General features: G+C 43.4%; 1 protein-coding gene across 1 annotated transcript in view; it reads left to right on the plus strand.

The window, feature by feature from the left end:
• PRDM15 (PR/SET domain 15) overlaps positions 1-13,483 on the plus strand; it is an 852,733-nt gene that overhangs the window by 352,895 nt on the left and 486,355 nt on the right. Inside the window, exon 11 of the mRNA XM_044071950.1 lies at positions 10,725-10,812. Coding sequence (XP_043927885.1) covers positions 10,725-10,812 — 88 coding nt within the window. The remainder of the gene's footprint in view (positions 1-10,724; positions 10,813-13,483) is intronic.

Below are 13,483 nucleotides of genomic sequence, written 5' to 3' on the forward strand. Positions count from 1 at the left end.
TCTCCAAACCCAACTGCAGATGGGAGTGTTGCTGCCTCCCCCCCCCCCCCTTTGGGGGGGAGTTCAGCCCCACTTTTTGCCCAGATAGCTCCTTCTCCGATCCACTATCAGGTTTCGGAGCCTTTGGATCCGAGGAGTCTCGGAGTCAGGGAGTCTGCGCCGATGGTTATCGATATCTCAACGCCGGCCATGCCCTCGAGTTTGTCGGATCCCTTCTCGGAACCGAGCTCTCGGGGCAGAGAGCCATGTCCGAGGGGGCCAGTGTGACTTTGGCTCAGTTTCGGTCGGAGCACACTTCCCTCTCGGGTCCGAGCGCTTCGGCTCCGATGCCGATCCCCGCGCCGGATCCCGAGGGTGTTAACCATGGAGCCCAGAGAGATTGGTTCACCCTCTGCTTTCAACGTGGTGGAGAGGGTTCTCTCGAGAGGTTCGAGACCCCCTACTCTTTCTTCGGGATCCGCCCCCCACTCCCTTGCAGCTGGGCTGGTCTTCCATCGTCCAGTCCCAGGGACAGCCTGTGTTGATGCCCCAGCCTGTTCCACTGGCGGAACATGACCCTGTTGGTGAGCCCTCTTCAGAGAGCCCCACCAAGGAGGTCCCTCACAAACGTAAGTGTAAGAGGAGGCACTTGGACTCCCCTGAGTCCCTCACGGAGGACACCAATTTGGAAGAAGGGGAAGGTTAGCCCAAATCACCCCCCGAAGAAGTTTCCTTTGGAGACATTATGGAAATGCTTCGCCAAAAGGGGAGGGTGGTCAGCCCAAAAACCTTACTCGGACGAGTCTGTGTTCCTGGAGGCATTCGACGCAGGCCCATCTACCTCTTGGGTGTCCCCTCTGGCCAATCCCCTAGTTGACCTCATCACTTCCAGGGCCTGAAAGGAACCGAACACTGTAGAGCCAATCCCCAGGAGGCCAGATAGGATTCTTAGTCCCCCTGTGGATAGAGCGGCTTGGAGTAAGGGTTCCCCAGTAGATGCCATGGTGGTGGCGGCAGTCACCTAGAAGGAACTTGCCCAGGATAGTTCCTCGGTTCATCCTCCTGATGAGGAGTCTCAGACGATGGATCATATCGGGAAGTGGATGTTTGCTTCTGCTACCTTTTCCATAAGGGTGCTGAATTATTTGGCCCATGTAATTAGACTTCAGCGGAATCTGGTGAAAGAATATGCTGAGTCTCCCCCTGAGCCCATGTCGGCCGAGGACAAACGGACTTTCTCGGCTCACATGACCACTCTGAAATCTGTTTCAAACACGTCTATGCGGCTACTTTCCCAAGCCACGGAAGGGGCCGCTAGAGCCAGCGGGTCCAGCATCACCTTAAGGTGTCACGCTTGGCTCTGGCTTTGTGACTTTTCGGAACCTTTCAAGGCGTCCCTCGCAAATGCACCCTTTGGTTCTACTCTGTTCGGGAAGACCATCCGCGACACTTTGGTTCAGAGCAAGAAAGACGGGAAGATGCCGTCTGCCATAGGAATCTGCTTCTCGGGTCCTCAAAGGTACTTTTCCAGGAACCAGAGAGGACAAAAGAAGATGTGGTTCCAGAAGTCTCAGCAGTCCCGTTACGCTCCGGACCCTTCGTCCTTCAGAGGCAGAGGGAGACAAGGTGGACACCGGCCCAGAGGCAGAGGGAGGCCGAAATTTTGGGTCTCGGGAACCCTTTTCTGACCGACCCACACAGCAGCCCTGAGGGGTTGCCCGACTGCTCCTCTCTAGGCAGTCAGGGGGCATTTCTCGAAGCACCTGGCCCAATGGGAGTCCATCACAACAGATCACTGGGTGCTTCGAATAATATCCAGAGGTTACTCAATCCATTTCATAAACCTACCTCCTCAGTCAAGGCTCCTTCCCGATGTACCACCCAGTCAGAGGGAGGCTGCAGCTTTAGAGGTAAAAAAAACTGCTAGAAAAAAGAGCCATCCAGCACGTCCCCCCAGGCCAATCTGGATTAGACAATTACTCCAGGTTCTTTTTGGTGCCAAAGAAGACGGGGGACTTAAGGCTGATCCTCAAGCTTTCAACAATGAACCTCTTCATTGCCATGGAGAAATTCCGGATGGTCACGCTTCAATCCATCTTGCCCCTTTTGCAGGAGAAGGACTGGATATGCTCCATAGACCTCAAGGATGCATACTATCACATTCTCATGGACAGGCAATCCAGGAGGTTCCTCCGCTTTCGGCTAGGGGCCAGTCATTACCAGTTCAGGGTCCTACCCTTCGGCCTCACCACAGCCCCCAGGGTGTTCACCAAGGTCATGGCAGTTGTAGCAGCCCACCTGAGACTTCAGGGAATACAGGTTTTTCCTTACTTAGATGACTGGCTCCTTACCGCCTCCATCAGGCATCTACTCTGCTTAGCCAGGGATTGCTTCCTACTACTAGCATTCCAATTGGGGATTACCATAAACTTTCAGAAGTCATCTCTTCAACCAGTTCAAGTCTTGGAGTTCATAGGGGCCAGAATAGACACGCTTCAGACCAAGGCCTTCTTGACATCAGATAGACTTCGCACTTTAACCTTACACGTTTTAGCCCTTCTTCAGTCACTTGCCCAGTCAGTGGAGTTAGTCCTGAGAGCTTTAGGGTCCATGGCAGCAGCAATCAATTTTGCACCCTTAGCTCGCTTGCACATGAGGGTTCTCCAGTGGACTTTGCAGGTTCAGTGGTCCATCCTTCACCACCCGTTGGACTTACCGATTCCTCTCAGCAGAGTTTGCAGAAATTCCCTCATGTGGTGGCTCCAATCTCGAGAGCTTTGGGAAGGACGACCATTTGTTATGCCCCAACCACGAGCCACTGTGATCATGGACACTTCTCGCCTTGGGCGGGGGGAATTACGCCGGCAGAACTGTCCAAGGTACGTGGACTCAGACAGAGAACGTTCTGCATATAAATGTTCTGGAGATGAGGGTGGTGCTTCTAGCATTGCAAGCCCTTCATGCCTTTCTCCCTCCAGGGACTATTGCAATTCAGTCAGACAACATGTCAGTGGTCTGGTACATCAACAAACAGAGGGGAACCAGGTCTTACCCTCTTTGCTGAGAGGCCATGAGAGTTTGGGATTGGGCAATATCCACCAACCACTTTCTGTTAGCAGCGCACATTCCGGGTCGGTCCAACATCCTAGTGGACTGAGTCGAACTATCTTTTCACCCTACGAGTGGTCCCTGAATCCCTTAGTAGCGAAACAGATCTTCCGCAAGTGGGGTCAGTCTTGCTGCGATCTCTTCACGTCGCCTTCCAACGCTAAGTGCAGCAAGTGTTTCGCTCTAATTCCCCCTCCGGGGGAAAGCCCCAGAGACGCTCTAGTCCATGTTTGGCCATCCAGTCTTCTTTATGCTTATCCTTCTCTTCCACTGATGACAAAATTCTTACAGAAAGCTTGTCGGTTGGGGAACAAGATTATCCTCATAGCCCCATTCTGGCCTCGTCAAGCCTAGTTCCCGTGCCTACGGTCACATCTTATAGCTCTTCTCTGGATCTTGGATCCTATCCCGGATCTGATGTCTCATCCTTCGGGATTGAGACCCCCGAATCTGGTTGATTTCGAAGCTCTCAGCTTGGTCGATCCATTTCCATTAGTTGCTAGAACTCCCGGTATCTCGTCTCCAGTTAGATCTATCCTGGTTGCGGCGCATAAGCCTTCTACCAGGAAGGTTTACAATAGTAAATGGAAGCGGTTTTCCATTTGGGCATCTCATAGGAATTTGTACCCTTTCACTGCTCCCATCCCAGCAGTGCTCGATTTTCTATCTCATATTTTTCATCAAGGGGCCAGTTCTTCTACTGTAAAGGTTCAAATGGCTGCCATCTCCCATTTTCATATTGGAGACAATCTCAGTCCCCTTGCTTCCACCAAGATTTGTAAGACCTATCTGAAAGGTATGTTTCTCTTGAGACCTCCTATCAGGAACTCCGCCCCTCCATGGGATCTAACTTTGGTCCTTCAGGCTCTGACTGGACCACCTTTTGAACTTGCAGCTTCTGTTGATTTGAAATTCTTGTTCTGGAAAACTGCCTTTTTGGTAGCTATTACCTTAGCTAGAAGGGTGTTGGAGCTTCAGGCCCTCTGTGTTAAGCCTCCGTATCTTGTTTTTCATAAGGACAGGGTCTCTCTCAGGACTAACCCATCCTTTCTACCCAAAGTGGCCTCCGAGGCGAACATCAATCAGTCCATTAATCTCCCAGTTTTTTTCCTAACTATCAAAACAAAGGGGAGTGCAAACTTCATTTGTTAGATGTTCATAGACAGTTACGTTTTTATTTACACAGAACAACTGCCTTCCGCAAGTCTGATCAGCTCTTTGTTTCCTTTGCAAAACCCTTCTTGGGTAAGCCAGTTTCAAAGGTGACTCTTGCCAGATGGATTTCTAATTGTATTCTGCTCACGTACAAACTATCTGGCCTACCAGAGCCTGTAGGGGTTCATGCTCATTCTACTCACTCTATGGCTACATCTGCTGCTTTCTGGTCTAGAGTTCCCTTGGATGACATTTGCTCTGCGGCTACTTGGGCATCCTCGCATACCTTTATCTCTCACTATAAATTGGATTTAGTGTCCAGAGGAAGGGCGGCTTTTGGCTCTGCAGTGTTCCGGAATATCCTTCCTTGAGGACCTCCCAAGTTTTTTGGTAGCTGGAGACTGTCCCACAGGTTGATGATCAAATGAAGTTAACTACTTCAGATAAAGAAGTTGTGTACTCACCATAATGTTCCATCTGTGTAGGTAACTTCATTTGTCAGCAACCGACCCTCCCTCCTTCCCCCTAACCTGGTTCTTTGATTACCTGGACCCTAGGATGGTTTATCAGGTCCTTTGTTAATCCTTAGGTTAGGATTCTTCAGGTTGTTGTTTTGTGGTTATATAGGCAGGCAAACGTGATCTGAGGATTGTAAGGAGGTCGCAGGGTATTATGGGTAAGGGGGAGGAGCTTAGATCTCAGATCTCTAGCTTGGAAAGCTGCTGGCTCGGATCCAGGTCGGAGTACATAACTTCTTTTTTAATGTTATACACAAACATTTCTACAGAAATCACAACCTCATTCTCTTCCACATTCCTCATCTCATCGGGTAACATTGAATCTCCTCCTGAAAGATAGCTTTTTGTTGAAGATGACATTAGATTTGGAACCTCCCACTCAATTCAGGATAAGGTTCCTTTTCCAGTCTGTTTCTGGTCTCTCAAAAGACAACACTCTTAAAATACTACACTTGTCAAGCCTGAACACAGTTGCGCAAACAAAGCATTTCAGAATAGTCCTACTGAAAACAGAACAGTTGCTACAGTCATGGGGTACACAAAGCCAGTTTAACCAAATGCCATGTGTGGCTTGCCGGTAACCACCCTCTGGATCTACCGCCCCTTCCAAGGAGGGCAAGACTTGTAAGTCCTGGAATAAAGTTAAGGTTACCCATCTAGTTGTACAAGCTCTGTCTGAAGGATGACAGGGGATGTCATTGCTTATTGAGAAAAACAAACTAGCCAACCGGCTAGAATAAAATATCCAAAAAAAACACACCAAAAACAGCAGCAGTTGAATAAAATAATTTTAGTTGCACCAACAGACATCTAGTACCTCGGCTTTTCACCTTCAGTGATTCATCTGTATATCCACACTTGCAATATATGCCAGGGGGAACCCCACCATTAATTAATTAATTAATTAATTAAATTAATTAATTGCATCTCATTACATCTTTAAAGTGCACAATACACATTACAAATGAAACATACATTTACAGTTTATACATATGCATGAAATAAATACGCATAACTTATGTCCTAACATATGTGTTTAATTTTCAAATAGCCTATTTTTGTTATTTATTAGTACAGTTATATATTTATATTTATAAAACATTCCTAAAATCTTTCAGCCTAGGTTGACCTCCAAATGGAGACCCTTTGGGTGGAGTGTACCAAAATTCAAAATCATATTACTTTCCAATGTATTTAACTTTTGACTCGTATCACCTTCTGCCCATATGAGCTAGTTCTAGCAAGAACACTAAAAAAGAATGAACTATCGCTTGTTGAAAAAAATGTTCTCCTATGGGACTCCTAAGATTCTTGTTGTGGATGTCTCCCAGATGCTCCAAAATCCTGACCTTTTGCCCTCTTGGTTTGTCCTATGTACCATTTTGTAACATTACAGCCATATCCCACAATATACATTACCCCACAAGATTTGCACGTAAACCTTCCTTTGGACACAAATTTACGTTCATTAATGCTACTGCCAGAAATATTCCTTATTCTCCTGCATACTTTACAACATCTGCAAGCAAAAGATCCTAAAATCCCCTGGGGTACACTTTGTATTCAACAACTCTTTTAAATTTAAATATCTCCTGTATGAAAATTTCACCATTCCAGGAACTAGATCTCCCACTATTTAATCTAAGCAAACAATGTGCCAAAACTCTTTTATCAATTTTCTCATGATTCCAGAAAAAGGTGAAAATCTTGACACAAGATACAGATCTTTGCCACAAAATGAGGGCTATAAATTTCTCATACCACATGGTTCCTTCTTTAACCTTATACCATGTGTTCCACCATTATTTCCAAGACTACATCTTACTGTCTTATCCAGAATTTCGTCTTTGTAACCTCTCTTCATTAATCGCTTTTTACCCTCCTACAAAAATTTTAATTTGCATCTGTCTTCTGAAGTATATGCCGCACTGGTGCAGTGGTAGCGTTGTTGCTTTACAGCAAGAGGTTCTCCCGTTTGATTCTCGGCTGGAGTGCGGGGAGTGCCTTCTGTGTGGAGTCTGCATGTCCTCCCCGTGGTTGTGTGGCGTTCGAAAGACATGCATAAATGGGCGTGCCTTCGTTGAAGGTTGGATGTCAAGCTGGCACCTCTGTGTTTGTGAAAATCTACTGCCAATCATCAGCGGACCAGAGTTCCGCTGTGGCGACCCCTAACCGGGAAAAGCCAAAAGACAAAAAACTTCTGAAGTATTGCGTGCAATTCGCTTAAGTTCCCCTAGGGTTAGGGAATCTAATAGATGGGGGGATGCATGCTCTTAACATACAAAAATTATTAACTGCAGTGGGCTTCCTAAATGGTCTGTATTGAACCCTGGATGTACTATCGACATAAAATTCTACGTCCAAAAATTGAATAGCGGAATTACCCCTCACCATAGAAAATTTCAAACCATGAACGTTTTTATTTAATTGTCCTAAAAAAAAGTTTAAATTCCGAAGGATGTCCTCTACATATAAAAAAGAAGTCGTCCATAAATCTCATATATAATACCACATGTTCTCTATAGAAATTAATGGAATTTATGAATTCTTTTTCAAAAAAACCCAAATAAATGACTGCATATGTTAGTGCATATTGAAGCACCCATAGCAGTACCTCCTCTTTGGAGAAAAATGCAGTTATTGAAACAAAATTCAAGCAACCTAACAATGAAAGCAGTTCTGGATCATCTCCCCCATAATGTCACAAATAGCCTCCAGCACATATCTGTTTTTTATGTTTGTATACAATGAACTCACATCCACTGAGACGCAATAAAAGTCAGCCTGCCATTTCACTGTTTTAACCATCTCACATAACTGTTTGGTATTTTTAATGTGTGCAGGAACTCTTACTAAATAGTACAAAATCCAAAAAAATCCCAGCATTATGCAAAAATGAATGAACCCCAGACACAATTGGTCTAATGGTGGGTTTGAAAGGTCCTTATGCAACTTGTGGTTAGTATAAAAAAGGAATGTTTTATAAATATAAATATATAAATATACTAATAAATAACAAAAATAGAAGGGCTGTTTGAAAATTTAACACATATATTAGGACATAAGGTACGCATATTATTTATTTTATTTCATGCATATGTATAAACTGTAAACGTGTGTTTCATTTGTAATGTGTATTGTGCACTTTAAAGATGTAACGAGATACAATTAATTAATGGTGGGGTTCACATGGTATATATTGCAAGTGTGGACATAGAGATGTATCGCTGAAGGCGAAAAGCCGAGGTACCAGATGTCTGTTGGTGTGACTAAAATTATTTGATTAAACTGCTGCTGTTTTGGGTGTGTTTTTTTTTGGAAATTTCATTGCTTAACCTGTAATGGTAGCCTATTCTGGATCAGCAGGAGGTGTGCTGGATGGTGAACCTGTCACTCCATCTAGGTTTAGCGCACATCATCAACCCTGCTTTTTCCCATTTTCTACACGGGGTTGGATGTTGTGGTATCTTTCTCGATATAATGCCCCTCTCCTGCCTTCTGAGACAGACATGCTGACTGCCACAGGTCTTCTCTCATGCAATCCATCCAGCTCTTTGCTGTACCCCCTCAATTTTTCTTGCCTTCTTCTTCTCTTTCCCACGTCATCTTCACCAAATTGTCTTCTGCTTTTCTGTACATATGCCCAAAGCACTGTAATCTGTTCTACTTTAATTTTTCTGCAATTGGCAATACTTTGGCTTCTGCACTGATTCCTCATTTCTTTGTATGTCCCATAGAGTCCATGTTGAAACAGTTAACGTGTTCCACTGTTTTCCCTTGTATGTCAGTTCTCAACTTCTTCTGATTGCCTCCATTTGCAGCTGTTTCAACTGTCCTATCCGTATTCAGTTTCATCCCATGAGCTTTCAGTTTGGCATTCCATTCTCCTATCCTTTGCTAAAGTTCTTGCTCAGAGTCTGCATACAACAACTTTGCTGATCAGTCCCCTCCAACCTGTTTGCTAATGTAGTCCATCACCAGTGTGAACAGCAGTGGATTCAGAGCTGAACCCTGATGCACACCCACTCCCTCTTGGAACTGTGAGCCAGAACACTTTTGCATTTTGAGACTGGGTCCTTGTAAGTAATTTACACTAATTCTACCAGTGTTTCTGTGACTTCAGACCACTGCACAGCTACCCGAATCAGCCTTCTTAGAAACTTTTCATATATTTTCTCCAAGTCCAGGAATGCCCAGTTGAATTCTTTCCTCATCTCTAGCTTCTTCTCAACCATATGTCTCACTGCAAACATTGTGTCGGTTGTGCTGCATCCTGGTATGAAGCATAACTGCTCATCTCCCATCTTACATTCTGCTAAACTGCGTATGTTTTAATCAAACATCCCTTCCAGAACACTCATGCAGTGTGTCAGGAGTTAGATACCTCTTGGATGTGTTCTTTGTTCTTGTACACTGGCACAGGTATGCTTGTTCTTCAGTCTTCTGGGATACGCCTTTCTCCTAGCACACATCCATGTTATATATTCCATGGCGCATAGCTGCACCAGATTTTGCTTTTCTTAAATATTTGCTACTGTATCTTTCACTGCTTTGTATAGATGTTTTTGCGGTAATACACAGGACATATCTTATTTGCATATCCTTGAAGCAATCCATTGCAGCAGAGCTCATTTGGTGGAAGTACACTGAGCAGGAGATGCAGTGGCACATAAACATTTGAGGATACCTTCATTACTTTCCAGAGCATTACAGTTTTTATGATTGATTGTAATATTGTGTCCAGGGCATTAGAGAAATTTAGTATTGTTTCTGTAAATCTTCTGTATTTATTAATTAAACCAGTTATTGTTACCAGGTAAAAGTCATAATATTGTCATGATGCAGAAAAGTACAAGTGTACCAACAGAAGTCATTATGTACAGTTTTGTGCAAATTTGATTGTACAGAGCAGTCCAGCTACATTTTACCTTATCTTTTAGTGATGTAGTTTTACAAAATTTGACAAAGTTAGGAGGCAAGTATATTCATATTTTTAGGACTAGGTTTCTCTGACTTCTAACCCCTGCCATTTTTCCCTGGAAAATTAAAAGATCAGTTTGAAGAACCTTTGTAGCAGTTGTGCCAGTGCTTGCTATGTTGACATATTGAGTTCAACACTGAGTTGAGGGTAGAGGCAACATAATTCTCTGCTCCAACTAAACAACACATCTCCTTAAACAAGGTAAACATATCTTTGATGCTTCATAGTGCAAGGTACTGTATATTATAGAACTGATTGGACTTAGATTTGTGCCACTCCTTAAGTGCTTTGATGTTACACATATCATATACTCTTAGTTGTGGTGGCATGTATTTATTTATATGATTATGTATTTATTTGTTTATTTTGACTGGGGTGGTCCCATAAGGCCTCTGACCTATTTTCAAGGGGAAGGTCTGAGACAGATGTACTAATGACTAGGGGTAATTTGGCCAGGGTACTGAGAAACCCTCCTGCTCTTTTTAATAAGAGCCATAGGATATTTTGGATCCACCTGAACTCCCGTCATCTCCAGAAGACAGGACCTCAGTTTCATGTCTTAACTGAAGGATGATGCACTTGGGATTGCTACACCCCATTATGGTACAGTGTATTGTAACTGTTGGAAAAAATAAATTCAGGCACATGGAACTGAACCCATTGTATTCTGATCTTCTAGTATCAAAGCTGTGCGCCTGACTTGTTCATCCACTAATGGATAGGAGTCCCAAGAGGAAAGATGGACTCTGCTGCCTTTCTGGTATCATGAAACGAAGTGGAGGACCTTTTCCCTCACATAGCAGTATATAAAATAGCTGCCATTTCTTCTTTAATGTTTTACATGTCCTGCCTGTACAGAACCTTGTTTTTGTTTTGTACGTTGAAATATACAGAATTATGTCACCATTTTCTGCCTTTTTTTATACAAAAGTGCTTCCTTGTTTGTTTCTGTCACTTTACTCATTGTATTTTTTTCTTCATAGTTTGACAATGAATACATGTATAAGTGTGCAACATGTGAGAAGTACTTCCGAATAGAAAGTGCTTTGGAGTTTCACAATTGCAGAACAGGTAAGTAGCTGAACAAGATGGAAATGTCTCCAAGGACACTTGCAGTATTTGCCTAACTCAGATTTTTTTCAGTATACATGTTTTATTTCCTTTACACTTGTTTCCTATAAGGAAAACCAGTATTTATCTGTCAGCTTTTTTTTTATTCAAACGATTTACCTAGTGGCTCTCCTTCCTGCACCCAGTTGAACTCATTCTCCTGTGGGCAAGAGCGAGACCCATTCCTTCACTGGACAGGACAACAGCCCTGTCCTACATCTCATCCCTTCCCTCATCCCTTCCCTGCCTGAGTCTAATCCACTCATTTTTTCCCCCTCAAATGTAGAAGTTAATTTTTATGGAACACGTCAGTCTGCTAGTCATGTAGATGCCCACCCTACGGTGGCCAAGATGCTGCAGTGCTGCCACCTGGGAAAGGCACATGCATAACTCACTCACAGAACTAATCATGCTCTTCAATGGCAATGCAGTATCACCACAACTCATGGGTTGCCTACTAACCTGTTGGAGTTTGGCTGTGGTTTGAACCATCTTCCATCCTTGGGATTGCCAACAAGTGCCACTCACTCCCCTTTCAATCTCTTTTAGCTTTTCATGCTGCTGCTGAAACATGGGTCATCAAGGGCATGGTCAGGGCTTTATGCTTCTGTGCCACAGAGCTGGAGTAGTCTGACAAGCCTTTGGGCTGTTGACCTACTGTTGGCCTGTTTGTACTGTTAGGCAAGTAAGACTGACACTTTAGAATTAACTAGTCTTTTGAGCTATCTTTAGTCTTCAGTGCATTAAACATATACAGTTGATAGTAGCTTTCAGTCTGTCTTTCCATTACATCACCATACTGGCCTCTTTAGCTGACAGTATACCTCTGCAGGCAGCTACTAGAAAAGTTTTATCTCCGCACAGAGACATTTTCCAGAAGCACAGCAGTAGACTTAGAAACTTGCAGATGATGGTGCTGAAGTACATTTGCCCTGGTACAAAAGGGACATTACTAGATTATCATACTCATTCCAGAAGACCCGACCATATGTGAGAAGGTGCATCTGGGGAAAAGATCCTTCATCTACAATGTGGAGAATATGGTCTTCAGCATTTTTATGAGTTAGCATAAGTTCTGGAACTTGTTTCTTATAGTGAAGGCCATGTTTGCAGACAGCTTCCGAAACCCTTTCATATCCCATCAAAGAATATTTTTTGTACTTCTGCTCACAGTTTTATGCAGCTCAGTGTTGTGTAAGCTGGGTATTTGCTAAATCTGCAGTCTGTTGCATGTAAACTCACAAAAGGCAACATGCTTCTCTGCCATCCAAGTCTTGGTCTTGTATTTATAGAATTGTTTGACTTCGTTATTCTGTATATGTCTACATCTCTCCCAGCCTAATACTAAGCCCTTTACTATCAGCTTGACTCAAATGAAGCCTTTTTTCATCTCTGTAAACGTTCATCACTTTCTCTTTGTCCATGTTTTTAACCATTTCCCCTGTTCTTTATCCTTCCTTTTCCTTATCATACACCTTTGTACTTCTCTCTAGTTTTCTTCCCTATTATTAGAATGTCCCAGGAACACCAAAACGAGAGGCACCACGATGTCGTCAGGTAAAAATTCTTTATTAACAAAATAACAAGCGCTTTCGCATACTATCCAGTATGCTTCATCAGGTAACCTGATGAAGCATACTGGATAGTGTGCGAAAGCGCTTGTTATTTTGTTAATAAAGAATTTTTACCTGACTACATCGTGGTGCCTCTCGTTTTGGTGTTCCTGGGACTATATTGGCTTTTACAATCGAGATCTTTGGATGGTAATCACCTTCTTTTTGCTGCTATTATTAGAATGATATTAAATGTTATTATTAGAATGATATTCAAATGTAATTTAATAGCCGCGGTGGTGCAGCAGTAGCGTTGTCGCCTCATAGCAAGAGGTTCTCCCGTTCGATTCTCAGCTAGAACGCCTTCTGTGTGGAGTCTGCATGTCCTCCCCGCAGTCGAGTGGCGTTCGAAAGACATGAGTGAATGGGCGTGCCTTCATTGAAGGTTGGGCGTCGGGCTGGCACCTCGGCATCATAAAAATCGACTGCCAATCATTAGCGGACTGGAGTTCTGCTGTGGCGACCCCTAACCCAGAAAAGCAGAAAGAAAACGACATTCAAATGTAATTTAATCAGATAGTCATATTCAACTCAAGCTGATGTTAGCTGCACACTTCTCTCTGTTTGTGACTGGCTTTACGTTTAAAGTTAGCCTGTAATAATCTGTTTTTTTCGAGTATAACTAATGTACTTTAGTTCCTGTATACTACTTTTGCACACAAGTTTAAATCTGAACTGTTGTTTTTTTCATTTTCAGGATTATTCATTGCACTGAAAGTAGATGTGCTTTTTCTGACAATTTTCACTAATGATGTATTGCACCTAACAATTTTATGGTATTATTTTGTCCAGAGTTTTTTTTTCTCAGGCCTCTCATGTGCAAATGGGCTCTGGCCAATAGGATTCCCTGGTTAACAAACATAATTATTGCCTGTTTAACTATTGTCTATAGTTGTATATAACATCACACAGCTTCCTCCTTGCTATCCATTCAGAAAGCTTGTTTACTGGAAAAGGAACATTGTGCAGTGATCACACTATGTGTGGACAGCTGGACACCTCCCTACAGAGAGATTCTT

This window comes from Protopterus annectens, chromosome 5.part0, assembly GCF_019279795.1.
Source record: "Protopterus annectens isolate FY-2018-M chromosome 5.part0, PAN1.0, whole genome shotgun sequence".
NCBI lineage: Eukaryota > Metazoa > Chordata > Ceratodontiformes > Protopteridae > Protopterus > Protopterus annectens.